This window comes from Gnatocerus cornutus, chromosome 10 (genome assembly GCF_029298725.1).
Source record: "Gnatocerus cornutus isolate USDA-ARS CGAHR chromosome 10, icGnaCorn1.1, whole genome shotgun sequence".
Lineage (NCBI taxonomy): Eukaryota > Metazoa > Arthropoda > Insecta > Coleoptera > Tenebrionidae > Gnatocerus > Gnatocerus cornutus.
This window is the reverse complement of record NC_142242.1, coordinates 4,996,759-5,016,497: the sequence shown is the minus strand read 5'-3', so window position 1 is coordinate 5,016,497 and position 19,739 is coordinate 4,996,759. Positions and strand designations below refer to the sequence as shown.

Genomic DNA, 19,739 nt, shown 5'->3' with positions numbered 1-19,739 from the left:
TTGGAGTGGTTGGATTTAAATTTAATTGTGGCAAGGTAGTCATTAAAGGCTTCATTTTATTGTTTTGATTTCCACGTTTCGTCTTGCTGATTGTACTTTTGCCTGTATCTTTGTCCAAGCTCTTCTTCAGGGTAACCAAATTCATCCATTCCACATCATGTTGAATGACTTCCTTTTGTAGTAGATGAGAGATTTTTCTCAAACTGTTCTTTAAAAGCAACAATTCCAGGTGTCTTTTTTTCCATTTTTCCGAGTTTGCCATTACCGGATTTTAAGGAAAAAAATAACAATGACACACTGTTATGATTGACAGGTGTCACTGATGACAGCAAAAACTTCCATCTTCTCGCTTGACTTGTACCCACCTTGTACGTGCCTTGTACCAACCTACAAAATAGTAAGAGTCCGTCGAATGTCACTCATATCATTGAGTATAAAAATTTTAATACTCAAGGCTCATATGGACATGAGGGACTTAAGACCCGACCAAAAACGTCAAAATTACTCACATCTCTAATTCAATGTGACTCAATTAAATATGTACTGATAGAGATAGCAAAATAACAGAGATAAAGATAATTTAAAATAAGAATCGACAGCGGGTTTAAGATGTTGGTCACCCTGACTGTCAGTGTCACCTGTCACTGTCACGCCTGACATTTACTTTGTTCCTTCAGAACAAGTTTATTTACAAATGTTTTCCTAGGCATTCAAAGTAAGTTAGTTTAATTAAAACTTTTTAAGACTCGTTTTTTTGTTTCAGCCTTTATTTATTATGGCAAGTTTTTGGTTCAATCAAAAAGAAACAAACATAGAAATCCCAAGTTCAGAGGAAGTAAACAATATAACTTATTATAAAATTGTGGTGTCCGTTGGGGACGTTAAATGGCATGTTCTTCATCGTTACAGTGAATTTTTTGTGTTGCACAATCAGCTGGTAGCAGACCATGGAGTTTCTAAAGATATCCTTCCTTCAAAGAAAGTTATAAGAAATAAGTGTCCAATTTTTATAGATAGTCGTCGTAAAGGTTTGGAGGAGTACTCACAGAAGATTTTGAGTTATTTTAAACGAACGATGCCAAGAGTATTTATTGAGTTTTTCAACTTCCATGTGTATGATATCTACTTCTTACTGCAGAGTCAAGCTCTCAAGTTTTTTCTTGAAGCTGATCATTTATTGTTGTCTTCTAAAAGTTACACTTTAACTCCATTAGAGGTATGAACTGAACAATTTTACTAACTCTCACAGTTTATTTTAGTTACATGCAGTGAGTGAATCTTTAAAAAGACCATTTCCAGCAATTGAGAATACAGACAGTAGATATGATTTGATGCATGTTTTGGATTTTTATTCACAATTGAAGACGCTCACAGTTAATGGTAGTGGAAGTTCATATCTTAACAGTAATATTACCCCCAATCAGTTACCATTTGAGTTGGCAACATTTAAGGTAAAACATTTTTTGTTGTGACTAAGACTAATTTTTTTTGTAGGAGCTAAAAATTTTAATTCTAATGAAAATTTCTTTGGATAAAATAACATCTCTAGGAAACTTAAGGAGCTCTCTTCAAAAGTTGTATGTGCACAATACAAACATGAGCAGTATTAGTCAAATTCTTCTGTGTGATGTTTTACATAAGTGCAGTATCAGTTCTAGTCAAGTAATTTAATTAGATTACTTAAACTAAAAACTAATGATATTTTTTTAGATTTGGACTTCTGTCACAGTAGTCAATCTTACCAACAATAATTTAATAGAAATTGACTCGTCAATAAATCTGGTGCCTAACTTGAAAACTTTAATTCTGGATTCCAATAAAATCTCTTGTATATCAGGTCTAGGGGAACTATCAAATTTAACCTACTTAAGTCTGTGTAATAATTTAATTTCAATATGTAGCCAACTCCACACAAAAATCGGTAACATATCGACTTTAAATTTATCTCAAAACAGTATTTCTTCCCTCAAGGGCTTTAAAAAATTGTATTCTTTAGTAACATTAGATTTAAGTTGCAATAAGATTGATGATATTGATGAAATTACTCACCTTGGAGACTTGCCCTACTTAGAAAACTTAATACTTACAGGAAACTGTGTTGCTACGACTGTTGATTATAGAATAAAAGTTCTTGAACATTTTAAAGACAGAGCAAAAGATATTTGTTTAGATAATGAGAGACCAACGCAAAATGAGTTGGATAAAGTTTCAGTGTTGAGGGCGCTTAGGATTGTTAAAGAGGGCAAACCTCCGGATTTAACAAATAATGCGTACACGTAACATTTGTATTATCATTTCTAGTATTATGACTTACGATTATGTATAGTGTATATTCACCATGAAATTGTTTATAAAAAGGTTAATTTGTGAATAAATATTTATTTTAAATTGTTTTTTTTTCTTAAAGATATGAGGTTTGAGTAGTGAAAAAGTCCTGTAAAACAATATTTATTTCCAATCAAGTTTAATGTTTTACATTTTAATTATTTGATCCTCCAGCTCCATTATGTCGGCTCTTTTGTTCCTCGAGCCGTTTCTTCAGTGCAAGCAATGCCTGCATTTCCTCGGTTTTTGCCTTCTTTTCTGCCTCGAGCTGTTTACTCATTGCACGCAATTTCTGCAATTCCTCAGTTCTTGCATTCTTTTCTTCTTCCATAAATAGCGCCATCTTCGCCAACTGGTCTGCCAAGAAGTATAACGTGCTTCTTTTTCGAAAATTCTCTTCTTCGTTAGGCATTTTTGAAAGTTTCAGAGAATGCTGATTCAAAATTGTAGAAGAACCACCACCTTAACGTAGCTGCCTTCAACTACTAATAAGAACGTAGCCAACTTGCTTCGCACAACAATTAGTAATACTTTGACGATAAGCTTGGTGGAAAACTGATTTCTTGATTGTATGACACAACGCCAATGGTATTTGTTTTGATAAACCAAGAGCAAAGCAAAATGATCGTATTGCACTGTGGAGGGCGCTTAAGATTGTTAGGCAGAACTTCGAAACTCTGTCAATAATGCGTAGTTATTTAAATACGACAAAGTTGTTTTACAATAAAAACTAATTTATTAATAAACATTTATTATTGAATTTTTGTTTATTTGAGTGTTGCAAAAGTGGTTAATATTCGTGGTGCTGTTCCTGAAAATCCTGAGTTTTAATGTTTTATACATATAGTATATATATATCTTCAAGTAAACTTTAAAATCAAACTCGTTTTTTCAGCTTATTATTGAGCTTAAGGTGTTGAAAAAAGTTTCGATTTAATTCGGCCGTTTTTGAAAATCTAGGGACTTGGTGTTTACAGTTGGTAGCGCGTTGACGTTTAGAGATAATTCTATGACGCCATTGTTGCGCCCTTTGCAAGTATTGTTTTTGTTTCTAATTAAATGCAGTTTTTAAAATTTAAAAAGTAAAACAGTTTAAAATCGCAAACTTGAGCCACGTTAGGGCTTGTTTTAGTGTGACGTAACCAGTGATGGAAAATTGGAGCAAATTTGTGTATTGAGAAATTAGCGGGACACCCCGGATTGATTGATAGGAAGTGGTTTGTTATTAATAAAGATAATGAAGATTTTAAGATTCTGGACGTTACAACTAAAGCATTTCTCGCTTATGTTCAGTTAGTGGGTTAGTCATGTATGGTCCACCAGAATCGTCTGTAAATAATTCAACAATTGTGGTTAGAAACTTAGTAATGCAGAAGTTATGTTTCACATTGGGGGCATTTGATGGTGGTATCTTGCAATGGGGGACTATGCGTTGTATAAGGCTATACAGTCGTTCACTCCCCCTTCAAGTGATACGACTTCATTAGAATTCCAAAAAGATGATGTGTTTCAAATACCGGTGCAGAGCCCATTTAGTACTAGTGAATTTCAAAAGTCTGGATGGTTGTATGCTTATAATAGAAGAACAGGATCTGAAGGATACGTCCCTGGTAAGATTTAATTCAAAGTTTTCTTATCGTTAATTATAGGCAACCAAATATACACTTGAAAATTTCTCTTCATTTCCTTCCAGTGGAGTGTGTCAAGCTTTTAGGGTCTGAAGTTAACAATACCGTACACCACCCGTCGGCATTAGGAGTAGCAGCATCAGATGCAGGTGATTTGTTTTATCACTTAAAGATTCTCCATTATCACAAAATCGTCATTGTCATCACTATCTTGAGTTTACAATATCATCACACTCAATGATCATATCCTTTGTTAATTTACCACTGAGTTTTCTGTCTTTTATTACATTTGATCTAAGCAGGAAAATTTCCAAGATTTATTTAATAAAACTGAATAACCTTATTCAGGTAATCAAGTTATGAGTTGTAAAGATAAGACTAGAGTTAACGCGACTAATTAAATGTCCAGATAATACGGAAAAATGCCACACCGAAATTAATAATTTGAAGCGTTTCCTTGGGTTTATTTGCAAATGGATATTGTACTTAGACCCAGAGATATATGAGTCACATTCCCTTGAGTAATTTGCAGTGAATTTTTCTAAATGCAAAAGCGGTATAAGTGATTTTCCATCAGACCAAACTGCAGTTGCAATTTAAAAAGTTTTGTTTCAACTATATTTTGTTTTCAGATACCAAGCCCTCGGAAAGTAATCACAACGTCGCTAGAGCTTTCTTCGTGAAACCTATTCTATGTAAACATTGTAAGTTGAACTTATTTTGCAACGAAGGGTAAAAGGGTGCATGGGTTATCAAAATTCTGGTAATTTTCCAGTGGTTAACATTGAGCATTATCTGTGTTATAAAAGTGTGACATTCTTGCGATTATAGAGTTTTAAGTTTTCGCAATTATTTGTTTATTAGGTGTATTTGTTAATAAGTGTGTAAATTTTGTCTGAAGTCTTCGAAATTACACTTGAATTTTCAAGGTAAACTTTTGAATTTCTCATCACTTGTAGCGTCTATTTGCATATTTATGGAGGTCACACCTAATGTAAATTACAGTTGAAGTTGATATCAAGTGGTTGTAGGGCTTTTTATTTAGTGTAGTCTTTTTTGTTAAAGGTGAAGACTACATTTGGGGCCAAGGGTTGGTCGGTGAAAAATGCAAGGGTGAGTATGTGGTTCAAATTTGGCGCAATGTGGAACGAGTCGATGCGGAAGAACATTAGCACCTAAAATTGTAGTTTAGCCATAAAGTCTAGGAAAATCAATTGAAACTGTCTCGATTGGTGTTATCTCTAGATAAGACAAAACCGTGTACATTACAATCGGCGAAATAAATCCGGGGCTGTCAAGATTAATATCGAGTAGGGTGATGAATCGTAAGTTTGGCATCACCGCATTTAGAGCAACCGCGTGGTATCAAGGTCATACCTCACACCACTATGGTGGGACAATTTGCGGTGGAATCGAGTGCGATTTTCGAGTAATTTTTGTAAATTAGAGTATTGCAGGCGTAATTTGGTGTCGGTCGTTCATCGATATTTTTGGATTTGGGCATGTTCGCATTCGGAACAGCTGCTCAAGCCGGCTCGGCACTTCTTCGCGCGGGGCAAGGGGCGTTGTTGGACATCTCTGCGCAAGTTTGTAAGCGTAGCGCACGCGTATTTTGAAAACGCCTCGATAGGTTCAGAATTGAATAATTGAACCAGGCAGTTTCGTAGAAGCGGTAAGAGTGTGTCGATGGTTTTTGAAATTGCGATTTAAGTCGCAAACTGTGGTAACATGACAAGATGAGCGTTTCCGAACGCGAGTCCCAGGAGGCCAGTGCAACCGGCAGCTCCGGGAGCAGTAAAATGTACCGTCGCCTGAAGGTGCCGGACTGCAAGCACTCCGCACTTCTGCCGCTGGTCAACATCGACAAAGAGAATTACATGTTGCGAGGAGTCAGTCGTCCGGGCTCTTCGGAAGTCGATCTGGAAGGCTTTATGGTGTGTGATATAAACAGTAGCTTAAGCGCGTTAAACGCGATGGCCGGTCCCAAAGAGGTCGCCGACGTCGACGGCACCGGCTTCTGCGCCCGCATCGTCTCGTTTCATCCTTTGATGTGCTCTTGCGAGATGTCCTGCTGCTGCATGTGTGGTTCATTTTGTTCTTCAGATTGTCTGGCGTGTTTCCACGAGATGTGCGCTCGATTCTCCACCAAGCATGCTTGCCTTAAGACGGACGAGCCGCCGCCACCGACTTCCGACCACGATGAGGTAAGCCACCCCCAAACAGCTGACGGCCTGGCCGCCGGCCGGAACAAAGGCGAATCGGTTTCCATAAAATCGATAATCGCGCACGGGATTGCTTCTTCGCAATCATTCAAGTCTCCCGACCGCGGAGCTCAAATCCTCGACCTTGACGCCGACCCCACGGTCTCCAAACCTAGTGAAAATTCTAACGTCCCACAAAAAAAGCATGAAAGTCGCTAACTTAATCAAGTCCAATGTTGCAGTATGTAAATCGCACTCTTTTGCATATATCCTCACGTGTTATTTGCGTTGTTTCATAAAAGACATGCTGAGTGCGGACTTTTATTTCCTTCCACCACTATTTCCTACTCCTCCAGCTGCGACGCCAAACCACAACACGATTCTCTTCAACAATGCTAACTTTACACATTCTTCTCCAATAAAATACCAATACAATCAATCATCATTCACCTGAAACCCAAAAATTCCATCACCACCAAAACTGCGCAGATTCACAACATCGCTCAAAAACCTTCCAATGTCGCATTTTTCCAGAGCAATTCGGCATTTCCTTTCAAATTGACGATTTTTTGATACGTTTTATCGTTGTGTCCAGAACTGTAATTGAAATTCCACTCGAACTCTGACCGATACGAATTTGCGAAAACTATTTTCACCAATAATTGAAATATCTTCTATTGTTTCGAAAAATTTTGTTGCGGGGTCACTGATTTGTTCACTTTAAAAAGTAGATTTCAATCCGCAAAAAAACTTATTTTTATTTCCGTCCGACAACTCTAAAATCCAATTATCGTACAAACCAAATAGTCGAATGAAATTCAATTTTCCAAGATTTTTTTGAAATCGAGAATCTAGAAAAAGGATGTACATACTATGTAATTGCTCGATTTAGTTTTCATAACTTGTGGAAAAAAATCTCGTATTTAATCATATGGAAAACAAGCGAAAATGAACCTTATATCAATACATTAATTCCTTGAATTCCTTGAACAAAATCGTGTAAAATCAAATTCAATGCTCTAAGTATGTTCTTTTCATATCTTCGCTGCTAGGAAATCAAAAAACTCGAGTATTTCCACTTTGGCTCCGACGAAGTGCGACTGTACTTTAAAAGAAAAATGAGAACGTCATGTTTAGTCATTTGGAAAACAGCGAAAATGAACTTTATATCAAAACGTTAATTTGTTGAAAAAGAAAATTCAATTTCGCAAGTATGTTCTTTTGAATTTTTTTCCCAACTGGGAAATCTTTTAAAATCTAGTATTTACACTTTGGCTTCAAGGAAGTACGACTGTACTTTGAAAGAAAAAATGAGAACATCGTCATGTTTAGTCATTTAGAAAACAGCGAAAATGAACTTTATATCAACACCACTAATTGCCCGATATTTCAGCGCAAAATCATTGTTTCCAGAAACAATAAAGTTGAAACACACCATTATTACAAATTAAAAATTCCCGTGGAAAACATTCCTTATTAAAATTATCAAAAAAAAAAAATGGATTTATCACCGTCCTAATTACTGCGTAACAAGCAACCACACAACTTCTGGTTCTATTGAAATGATTTCATGTTGACTCAAACATTTTCTTTAGAACATTAATTGTCGAACAATTTCAATTGAAAGATTTTATTTGCAAATACGCAACTGAAATAGAAATGGTTGTTTGATCAGAAAGTCGAGTCACCCTTCTATGATACATATATAGAAGAAATGTGCGTTTATTTTTAACACTATCGACATATTTTTGAAATAGCACCGTAAATTACAATAATAAAATTTTGGTTACCCAGTCGAGAGGGAGTTTCTGCCATTTCCGCTTTGTAGAAGGGTGTTTCTGAACTTCCCCTTCAAACGATCAAACCGTTGTTATTTTTAAAACGGCATGATAACAAGGTCTGCAATTTTATTGCTTCGAATAAAAAAATAACAGAGGAAGTCATAACTGCTCGGATATGTCAACGCAAGAACTAAACGTAAAACTTGCCAAGAAAAAATCGTTACGGCACATATGTAGGCAGTGACGTATTTTGGTCAGTTGCTAATCGTAAATCAACAGCAGGGTTCATTTTTATTGAATTTTTATCAGTATAAATTGTGGTTTGATCGTTCCCAACCCGTTTCTACCTGGAAGTCGAATTCTTTGGTCTTTGGAACCCTTCCTGGAGTTTGTGCAGGGTCACTATTTTGATGAATATACGTCAAGTTCGGGCTAAAGGTCAAACGAAGAATTGAATATTTTTAAATCGAATTAATTAATATCGTTGCAACGTTTGATATGAAATTTATCGTTTGACCCTCGATATTTAGTCGATATAGTTGCCGAACATCTCCGGATCACTGACAGGTTGTGGATAGTTTGGTAACTTTAATTAATTGTTAATCAAGAGATCGAATGTGTACGAATATTTTCTCGATGGCGCCGTCCGACTTTTCAAGCGAGTTTCTCTCCACATTTTAATTATGATAAGATTAAATTATTTCACAATAAAATATTCATTGAATCATGGCTTTTGAATTTAGACTATTCTAGCCACGTGCAAAGGTACGTTTTTTTATTTTGGATAGTTCTCGGGTAAAATAATTTTGTAATGAACGACAAAGTCAATTTACATATTAATGACCCTTCACTTCTAGCTCCGCTAAAATGTTTTTCCAAGCGATTGTTCAATTAGTATTTTTCATCGATTTTTTGCGAGTTTTTTCGGGGTTTTGTTCGGTCATTGCTCAACGTTACAATTTGTGACTTTTACGATTTATTTTATCAAAAGATAGAGGGTTCACTCACTCTAAGATAATAAAAAAAAGATGGGGTTGAGATAATTAAAGATACGGGGTTGCGATAATTCCAGCACTTAAGTACTTTATCTCGGTGTCTATCACCTGTCATTATTATAAATCCATATCAATAAAACCCTCTTTAGTTATCTTGTTAAGGAAAAATTAATAACATTACGCAACCATCGGCATATCCCAAGTATTTTCAAAAAATTTTGGTTTTGGTTTTGTTTTTGACTGTACGGAAAAGGTATTTTTTTGTTAAACCACAAAATTCTATTAATGCATGATCGATCGTTATGTTTGCGGGATCTTTGGGAAATCAAGGAAAAGCGATATACGTTGTTAGGATACATGATAGTGTAGATAATGTGTAAAGGTTATTCAGTTTCTAAGGAATCGGCGCTTTGCTGTTACTCTAGCTGCATTGCAATGTGTAATATAAAAATAACAAAACTGCTTATCAAAGTAGACATGTTTCCCACTAACTCGATAAGTTTTCTAGAAATTTTGGTTACTAATAATCGCAATAGGAATCAAAGTATACCACACAATAGACTTTGTGGTGCGCCGATATGATAAAAGAAGATAAGATAAAGTAACCGTAATGATTAAACTTGTGGCTCTTATTTAAACCAAGTATTTTAACTAGTCCAGAAAAGAGTTATTTTATCGGATTTCACGTCTTTAATTTCACGCAGTTGTCAAAGAATCTCGGATATGGGAGTAATACGGAGAATTAATGCTTAGCCGATTACGTAAATTAGAGAAAGTGGAAAAATGAAAATTCACCTGTAAGCCGGCGATTTGTTATTTTAAGATTGTGCGTAAATTTATTTAATTTTAAATCGACTACACTAGTTTGTAATAACTGGTTTAAGGAAGAGAATGTGGTTGAGAATATTGGTTATATTGTGTTACAGTGTTGTTTAATTGATGGATGATAAGTCAAAATGTCCGAGACGAGGTGGAAGAAACATGTTTTACTAATTTGCCAGTCAAAAACCAGCTGTACTCAATTCCAAGGTCATTTTTGCACATTGACAAGAATAAAAATGAGTTTTTATCTTTTCTTCAACACTAATCTGCTTCAGAATTTTCCGCTGTTCGTCTTATCTAAAATCCATGCTTTTTAGAAGTAATTAGAGAAACTGAAACTTATCTAAGTTAAAATGATTTATAACGTTGTATAAAAAAAGTGTGTCAAAAGAGGAAAAGTGTGCATTCGGTCTAGAAATTCAGTAAAAGCTCTCCAGAAACACCCGGAGGCATCCCCCATCGCAAACATTTTTGTGTAAATTTTTCTATGCATAATCAATTACATTCAATCCCGATTCTGAATATGATAAATTTTTTATTCAAAATAGTATTGTAATTTTGGCATTGACATTTGAATAAAACGCCAGTTTTAAAATATAGGCATTGCTAATTTTCCGAAGAAAATCGCAGTTGAATGCAACTTGTGGCCACTTTGCTTCTGCTGTTCTTTTCGTCGATTTTATTCAATGTGGAGGAGTGTGGGGGCAGGGAATTTTTATATGATCGAAATTTTCGTGTTTGGGTGTTTTTATTGACATTTAGGCCTCAGTTGCACATGTACATTTTTCACCCATTTGAATACCGCAAGAATGGAAATGTGATTGACATTGACATTTTAAAGCGAGCTACAAATTCATTTATTATGACATCCTCATTCTAATAAATTTTGTTATGAAAAATTCATGTAAAAGTGACGTTCTTAATTGTGAAATTGCGATGATATAAACCGTAATATCGACTATGAATTTCTCGGTAGCGCAGGCGTTTAGCGATAAAATAAATAAAACACCATCAGACGTTGAGTTTTGTTTATTTATTTATTGCAATGTGTCATGTTATTAAGGATGTCTGTTATAATAGCACATCGACGGCTTAATTGATCCGAGGAGTCTTAATTAAAACTTTATTTATTTACTGAAATCAATTAAGCGTGAGTGCCGGCGACGCAACCATGACAAAATATAACCAAATCCCATCAAATTGCACCCAACTAGAAATAAATATTTTTAATTGGTTGAATCCAAGACGTGTATTTTTAAGAGTCAGATGTCAACCGATAAATGTTTTTCAGCATTTTACTACTTTTTTATTGTTGCAAATACCTTTAATGTCCACAAAAAAAGAATTGAAACCAAGTTCAAAGCCCGGTTATTGTGTGGGATAAGGGCGTGGTAAAAATTCGGCCAAAATTGAAAAGTGTCAATAGTCTGCAGTTTGCTTGGCTGTGAGAAAAAAATGCTTATTTTTTGTTTTAAGAAATTCGTGCAGTGACATTTCGTTCTTGCATTGGTAAACTACAGGTCATGCACGTGAAGAGTTTAATGCGATAAGCACTAATTTTGTTCTGATTTTTTCTATGAAGAAACTCAAGATATGTAGGAAACGTTGGTAATAGCGAAACAATGCACTGCAACTGATTCATTTACAAATATTTTCACAGAAATTGCGAGCAAATTCCTTGAGTTGTTGACTTCGCATTGAAGCAAAATTTGACATCGGCCTCGTGGTAGGATGAATTATTTATTTGGATTGGTTTTAATATCGGGATGCTAAGATATCGTTATCGCTTTTTATGATTTTTACTAAAAATGTGGGGTCATACTCGTGTTTCGATTCTTCGTCTGGTGATAACGCTTTCTTGAGACCTTGAGACTTTTGATTTTGACTTTGACTTCCCGAAATTTCGTTTGGCTATGCAGGTCATGCACGTGGAGTTGATTGAGTAGTTTTTTATGTGATAAGCAATATAATTTTTTGCACTTTGCTTCGAGGAAAGTAGAATGCAATGGAATGGTGACCCCTAGTTTTCCCAGAAACTGCGAGTGAATTCCTCGCACGATGAGGGTGAACTATGCCCATGGGCTGCGATTAAGAAGTTGGCATTTGGTTTCTACCTGCAAGCATTTGTAGATGGTCGTGATTTGTCCTTGCGGGTTCGTTTCGTTATCAGCTCTGTGCTACCTTGGGACAGAGAGGCACGAGTGGTTCGTGAGAGTGTCGGCAATGATTAAACAAGAAGTGTCTTTTTTGAAATTACGAATGTGGGGTCAACCAGACCTGCCACGGGCTGGTCGCCCGTTACGCTATACTCCGGCGTGACCTATATGAGTTGACGACATGCCGTCAAGGTTGCCAGCTCTGTACAATGTTGCCGTTGTGTGCCGATCAGGACTGGTTGCCACATACAGCACCAGGACACACGTGTTCTCGAGGCTTCCGAGTTGGCGCCCGCCCCTCACCGTTTCCCAGCATCTCACCATAGGGGCATTCTTCAAGGCAAATTCCGGGCCCTCCGAGCCGGATAACCCAACATATTATATACCCTACCGAAATTTCCGGCAAGTGGACGTAATTAATAACGCGAGCTGCTATAGCGTCATTTATGTATATAGTCAAGAGGCTGGTCGATTTGTTTTATAAATTTTAACCTTATTATCGCGGGTCACGCGATTACATTATTATAAACACGGCGATTTTTAATTGCTGATCTTATTCTAATCAGCAAGGGTGCTGATACAGTCATACAATATGTGTATAAATACGAGCTACCGGTATTTGTTGACGTTGAGATAAGCTGGTATGTTGAGAAAATGTAGGAAGCGTTCCAGCCTCGCCATCTAGCACTTGGTGCCCGAGCCTAGATCGTTATAAATCTGGTGTAAATTTAAACCAAGGCCGTCGTTGATGTGAACGATTAACCGAATATTACGAACCGTCGAAATTCTGTTGGACATTCGCTGGTCATGGAATTAAGGACGAACCAGTTAGAACTATCGATCGGATGATATGGGTTATACGGCGTCGCCGTCAGGGCATTCCTGTGTCAGGACCAATGAATAATTATACGTCCTTATTTGTATTTTGAACTTGTCAGGTGAAACCTGTGGACGTTCGAAAGTGGCAACGCGCTGTTCCGATCTAGGTTTCTACTATGTAACATCCTAGATACGGTAGAGGATGTGTATTTTACCGTATCTACTTGTAGTCACTGCGTTGCTACTCTCGATTGTGTAGTTGATAGTCGCGTCGGATAGGTGTACAATCCACCAATGCGAAAGCGGCGCGCGTTGCTATGCGCTCGTCTTACCGTTGCTTTCATCGGCGATCTCTCTCACTAACCCCAAACTAATGGGCCACAGGAGGGTGTCGTTCTATTTACCAAAGATCTCCTTCAACCCTCTCTATTTGAATTTCAGCGGAAATCTTCATAAAACGCTTCCGATTCATTTCTACAACGCACTTAATTATATATTTTTTCCCTTCTCTATATCCACCAAAATCGATCGATAAAAACATGCCCAAATTGTCAAAATGCTAATAACGACAATTCCTCTTTCAGCCTGTAACAGACTGGACATCTTCACAAACTTTAGAATGGATGGCAGCAACGAACCTCTACGTCTGTTCAGAGATCTTCCGATACAAGGATATCAAAGGAGCAGACCTGATTCACCTCGACAAAGAAAAGCTAATTGTAAGCACCACGTTTCTACTTATCTCTTATTCTGAAAAAATTAACCCCAAAACCTTTGACCCAACCAAAAATACTTTCGTCTATCTCTGCAACGATAAGCGCGACTTTTTCTTAATGAGACTAATCACATTTAGGGAGCATAAGACGTAAATGAACTGCAACAAGACAACCAAAAATTGAATATTAAGTAACGATGCAAAAACCATCGCCGCTAATATCTATTATCTTATTTGTCGTTCGATCACTGATAAGGTGTCAATACTATCATCGTGCGACAAAGTGTCTAGTATCAATTTTTAGAAATTCCTTCCTGCTTCTTTGTACGCGTACATATTTCAAACTCTTTCTATTCAAATCAATGCTAATTCGAACGGCAACACTTTGAACTTCACAAGCATTTTGTGGATACGTCATCTAATCGAAATCCTAATATTTGCCATGAGGACTGCGCGTGGTCATTTTTTAAAACTTGAGTTTTCACGAAGAAGCGATTTTTTTAGTATTTCTAAGCTTAATATTTATTGTGGTAATAAAAAGAATTTCCACTCTTGGCTTAAAAAAGGCAAAGATTATAATGGTTTTATTTATACACAGTGATACAATTTTTGCAATTAAAAATCTCTCCGAGATTTAAAAAACGGTAATTAAACTATAATAAAGGTCTTATCAATTTGTACGTGGAATTTTTTTCGGTTTATGGAACCATTCAAAGTTACTCCATTTTAAAGCGGTGATAATTCTATGCTCGCAGTTAAATATTTTGGGGACGTTCTAAAATGGTAAGAGCGTCATATTTCAAGTGATATATGGTCACTAACTATATTGTGGAATTATCAAAATTATCAAACTGACCACAGTACAAGGTCGGTGAGAAAATCGTTCATAACCGTTTGAATAAGCGTAGGGTGTTTTAGTTTCAGAAAAGAAGTTTCAAGCAAAAAATATAAATGCAAATATAAACAAAAAGTGTTGACTAGCAGGAACATAAACAGCAACAAAAAAGACAGTTTTTATTTTACATCACCGCGTTGAAGGGCGTTACCTTAAACTTGAGTAACCCTTATTATTAGGATTAATAAACAATGAAAAATATTATTTCACGCTTGTTTATCTTTCTTCAGTGTCGATTATAACAGATTGAAAGGTTTCTATCCCTCAATAAGCAAAGTGAAAACAGTATTTATTGACAATAACCATACAGTAGTCACTGTTTGTTAGTATATAATTTAAAAGACTAACAAACATTGGGGCCCGCAATAACGACTTCTTAAGAGCCACTGTTTATAATCTTCAGAATATGGGCATCAAGGACGAGTTTTACCAAGCAGCCATCCTTTCCTGCATCGACGAACTCCTGGATCCCAACAAACAAGAGAACAAAGCCATCACGGATGAGCAGGACTCTGACAGTACCCACACTCACAACTTAGCCCAACACAGCTTTAGTAGCTTGGAGCGTTGTGGCAAATGTAATAAATACCTTCGAGGACTCCTGCATCAGGGGTTTGTTTGTAAGGACTGTGGGGTTGTGGCTCATCGTTCGTGTGCCGCTACCGGTTTGTCCCCTTGTACCGCCACTTTTGGGCGGGGGCTGTGCATGCAATTCTTCCCAGGTGATATCCAAGAAGCTCCTTCTTTCCTCACAAAGTTTATCGCGGACTTGGAGGCGAAAGCGGAACGCGATGAAACATTGGAATTGTATAATTTATATAGTGCTACGCCGCCTCCAGATCAAATGGCGAAATTGATTGAGAAGATCAATGAAGGATGGAGTAATCTAGTTTTGGACGATTTCAGTCCGGTTTGTATAGCGGGAGTTATTAAGAAGTTTCTTCGGGAGTTACCTGATCCTCTTGTACCTGTTCAGTGGTACGATGCTTTTTTGGATGCTGCGAGTAAGATTTCGTAATGGTTTAGGAGATGTGTTCTATATCTCTTTGTTTACAGAAATGAAAACTGACGATGTGTGCGCAGAGACATTGTCAGGCTACGTTGAACGTCTACCTGAAAGCCATCGTTCTACATTAAAATATGTAATGGCTCACTTGTGTCGCATGTGCAAGATGGAATACTCTAGGGGTAATCATAGTCCCCCTACTGTTCTAATTCAAGCTCTATGCCACATATTTCTTAGACCACCTTGGGAACGTATTATGTGAGTTATAATCAATAAAAGTGAACAAATCTAATTTTTTCTTTTCAGTCAAGTGGTCTACAATACTCAATCTCACAATAGAATCCTAGAGGTACTTCTTCTCAAATGTAACTGGGGCGTTACATTACCCGAGTTCGCCTCCGCACCAGCTATACCTCCTCGACGAGTAATATCACGAATGGGAGGAAGTACAATTTCAAACAATACAATCGAAAAAGAAAAATCAAACGTGATGTCGCTCCAGGACGCCGAATGGTACTGGGGCGACATCAAACGCGAAGAAGTAAACGAAAAACTGAAAGACACCCCCGACGGAACATTTCTAGTAAGAGACGCGTCCACGAAAAGCGGCGAATACACTCTTACCCTTCGCAAAGGTGGTACCAACAAACTTATTAAAATCTGCCATAAAAACGGAATGTATGGATTCACGGAACCTTACACCTTCAGTTCGGTTGTGGAACTAATCAATCATTTTCGGCACGATTCGTTGTCGCAATACAACGCATCTTTAGATATTAAACTACTGTATCCAATCTCCAAAACGAACTTCGAAGAAGACAACGCGAAAGCTGAAGACGTCGATAAACTCTGGGATCATTTAAGAGACATAAAAAATAGACTGTTTGATAAAAGTAAAGTATTGGATAGCTTAACGGAGGATTTGAACAAGACAAGTCAAGAGGTATCTAGCAAGAGGCAAGCGTTAGAGGCTCTTAAGGCGTTGGTGAAGGTGTTCGAGGAGCAAATCGCAACTCATATTGAGGTTCGATCACAAGCACAACCGCACGAGATTGCTGGACTGACTGTCAACGAGCAATTACTAAAGCAACGACTGACCATGATGCAGGAGAGCTCTCAGCATTTAGATAAGACTTTAGAAGAAAAGGAGGCCTACAATAGAACGCTCGAACGGGAATTGACCAAGATGAAGCCCATCGTGCAGAGCTTGCGGAAGGAACGAGACAAATATATCAGGTATTTTAGTCATTTCTCCTCGAAATCTCACAGATTAACATTGTTCATTGTTTTCTAGATGGTTGCAAGAACGTGGTGTGAGTCCAACGAAGATAAATCAAGTCCTCAACCGGAACAGTGAAGACGAGGAATACAATGCAGAATCGGGTGAAGAGTGCGATGTAGATACTTTGATACACAACGACGAACGTACTTGGTTGATGTTGAATTATACGCGAAACGACGCAGAGAAATGTTTGGCTGGTAAACCCGATGGTACTTTTTTGATACGACCATCCAGAACTTCCAAATACGCTTTGTCGATTGCCTGCAACAAGGTGACGAATCATTGTATTATAAACGAGACGAAAAGAGGTTTTGGTTTCGCCGAGCCGTACAACATTTATCCTACTCTGAAGGATTTAGTTTTGCACTACGCTACTAATTCTCTGGAGATTCACAACGATTCTTTGAATACCGTGTTGGCCCATCCTATTCTAGCATGGAAATATAGTAACGAAAATCGATATATTGGATCAAGCACCACGTACAACTGTTAATTTGAGAGTGATGTGATAATTCAAAGTTGCTGTGACTTTTTATATTTCCATAATCTTAAATTTTACGATGGTGATAATTTTCCAAAAACTGTAACAAATTTACATTAAGTAATGTATCATACAAATATATTTACATATACAAAGTGACAGTTTTACAATTGAAGAACATTTTTGCTTAATCTACAGGTTAAAATGACTGTGATAGTGTACTAAAGAAGAAGTTCTTAGATTTATATATAACAACCTAAGCACGTGTGTGTGTGACTGTGCGGTGTATCAATATGGCCTGGTTTATTTTTGAGAATTCAACGTTTTTTATTCTAGGCCTTTCTGTTCTGACATTTCAACTGTATATACATTTTGAAGCAGTAGCGTAGCCCCAGGATATCAGAGCCTGCAGGTATATGCGACTCTAGTCAAACTTTTATCTGTGTAATCTTGTGTTTTTTTTTTACTTTCATTTTATTTCGAATGCAGTGGCATATCTCGAGTCTTAAGTTCAAGCTTTATGTTTCATTTTGTTGGTACAGAGATACGTCACGCTCCTACGCTGCTGCCAAAATAGCCATTAGCTGATATCCATTGTGACGTCGCGACGCCATTCGAAAGAAAGGCGTCGGTTCGTCGACGAAGATACACATGTATCTACTTACTTCGTTCGCTAATTTCTGCAGTGTGAGAAAGCATTCTAGATAATATTTTATGTGATCTTCATATAACTTTTACTTGATTAGTTTGTGCAATGTTTAAAGTGTTACGTGTTTAGCTTTCTTTGGAAACACTTTAGTATTTATTTATTTTAGGATATTTTTAATTTCGAGAGTACAAATGTTTTTTACATTTGTTTTTAAAACGTGAATTTTTCTACTGTAGAATACACTTCAAATCTCATATATCTAGAATGGTTTTCGTCTTCGTTTTATGTTTATTAATCACGGCGAATCCGCCAACGCTTGAATTTTAAATTCATTTTATCCATTTTCATTTGTCACAAAGTGATTATTGAAAAGAAATAAGTATTAAACGTGTTATATCGAGAATCTTTTTTATTATTGATTGTAATGTTGAGTTTATTTTCTTCAGTTTTTGGAGAGGTACAAATATAATTTATGTGAATTAAAGTTTTATTATTTTTCTACTTGAACTGCAGTTGTTCGTCAACGATTGTCAATTGACGGCTTTTAATATCTGCTCCGGCTGTGTGCTTTCTTAGTCTCGGACTATGAAGAAGTCTGGTGCAGTAACGTAGTTTGTATACATACAACTTAGTGATTTTTTTATTTTCTATTGTGATTAATGGAGACATAATGGATATTCAAATTGAAATGATGTTTCTGTAAATTTGATGATACATGTCAACAGTTTTTTAATTCTTGTCCCTTTTCATTTGTGCAAGTTTCAGACGTTTCATTGCTTAATCTATGTAAAATTTCATGTACATGACTTATTAATATTAGATTATAAATATTTGATAATGTTAAAGATTTATTAACGTTTTTGAATATAGTATTTTTTAAATTTGTAAAAAACAATGTTTCATTATACTGTTGAATGTCATCTCAAATAAATAATAAAAGGTTCCCAATGTACATATTTTTTACACTAAAGCATAAGCCGCGTAATTAGCCACGCCACACCTATTTCTGCCTCTTCTTAGTCTCATGTAGCCTTTTTCACCCCAATGACTACCCCACCAATTTTTCAAAATCCAAGCATTTTTTGTATAGCCGACTATCAACATCGCGTGGTTAACCACATTGGAACTACAACCCACATCGTCGTAAATCCCAGAACTAAAAAAAAAACATTACAAAATCACCCCTGAAACAATCCAAACTTACTGATAGAGCTGAAAAGTGTGTGGACTAGCATTAATCGACGCAGCAATTGGGCCAATTTTCGCAACAGCAGCCTCCAACGCCCTTTCATCTCTTGCCGGCAAGATCGCCCAGGATGTCACATTGACTATTGCTCTATTTTTGTTAAAATGACATTTTTGTTGCTAAAAAAAAAGTTCAACGACATGTTTGTTAATTCGGGGATAAGTACTCTGGAAACGTAGGGATAGTCAACGTAGGGCATCAGACCCCCAGATTTGTCTAGGTAACGAAGGGTGTTGCGTAAGGAACCGCCCCCGCAGCCATAGTTACCCATGGAGACGCTGCAATCCACGATTTGCTGCGAACTAAAATGTAAACTTGAACTCGGCACCAAAAATTTTTTTAAGTAAAATATAGCAAATTTTTACCTCAGTGGCACCAGTCTGTCGGTTTGCTTGAAAATCTGCGCCTGTAGAACACCAGCGACGCTAAAGGCGTAACAGGAGCCACAGTCCCTCTGGTTGTAGGCCGGCGTTTCGAAACCTTTATCGAGCCAATTGAATTCTTCAGGGATGTGGTGAATAAACTCGAAGATGTCACCCACAACGTCTGGTTCGACTTTTCGGTGGCGGCTTTTGGTCAGTTTGACCATTTTTTGTAAATAGGTTTGCGTGGTCTGAAATGATAAACGATAAATTGTCCAATAAACTAGTTTAAAAAATCTCGCTGGACTCAGAAGGAGGCTAATTGTGAACGTGTAAGCAAAGACCTTTTAGCGTGAAGCAAGTCGCTAGTGTTTCC

At 36.9% G+C, this 19,739-nt stretch overlaps 3 protein-coding genes across 3 annotated transcripts in view; 2 read left to right on the top strand and 1 right to left on the bottom strand.

Annotated features, from left to right (window-relative positions):
• Positions 1-478: 478 nt before the first annotated feature.
• Positions 479-2,388, top strand: LOC148167345 (nischarin). The gene is made up of 5 exons (XM_088047028.1): positions 479-715; positions 764-1,216; positions 1,260-1,451; positions 1,495-1,662; positions 1,711-2,388. Exons 2-5 carry the CDS (start codon positions 776-778, stop codon positions 2,278-2,280), a joined length of 1,371 nt encoding a protein of 456 aa, XP_087903154.1. The 5' UTR covers positions 479-715; positions 764-775; the 3' UTR covers positions 2,281-2,388.
• Positions 2,389-3,300: 912 nt separating this feature from the next.
• On the top strand, positions 3,301-18,239 carry Pi3K21B (phosphatidylinositol 3-kinase regulatory subunit alpha). The gene is made up of 10 exons (XM_088046997.1): positions 3,301-3,935; positions 4,019-4,102; positions 4,586-4,657; positions 5,019-5,066; positions 6,057-6,157; positions 13,312-13,446; positions 14,741-15,341; positions 15,394-15,601; positions 15,650-16,579; positions 16,638-18,239. The coding sequence occupies exons 1-10, from the start codon at positions 3,743-3,745 to the stop codon at positions 17,116-17,118; spliced, it is 2,853 nt and encodes a 950-aa protein (XP_087903123.1). The 5' UTR covers positions 3,301-3,742; the 3' UTR covers positions 17,119-18,239.
• Positions 17,963-19,739, bottom strand: part of CtsL4 (Cathepsin L4) — a 3,274-nt gene continuing 1,497 nt past the window's right edge. The window contains exons 4-7 of the mRNA XM_088047030.1: positions 19,367-19,614; positions 19,168-19,303; positions 18,960-19,120; positions 17,963-18,911 (exon numbers count right to left, since the gene is read on the bottom strand). Of these exons, the coding sequence (XP_087903156.1) occupies positions 18,716-18,911; positions 18,960-19,120; positions 19,168-19,303; positions 19,367-19,614 (741 nt within the window). The 3' untranslated portion in view covers positions 17,963-18,715. The remainder of the gene's footprint in view (positions 18,912-18,959; positions 19,121-19,167; positions 19,304-19,366; positions 19,615-19,739) is intronic.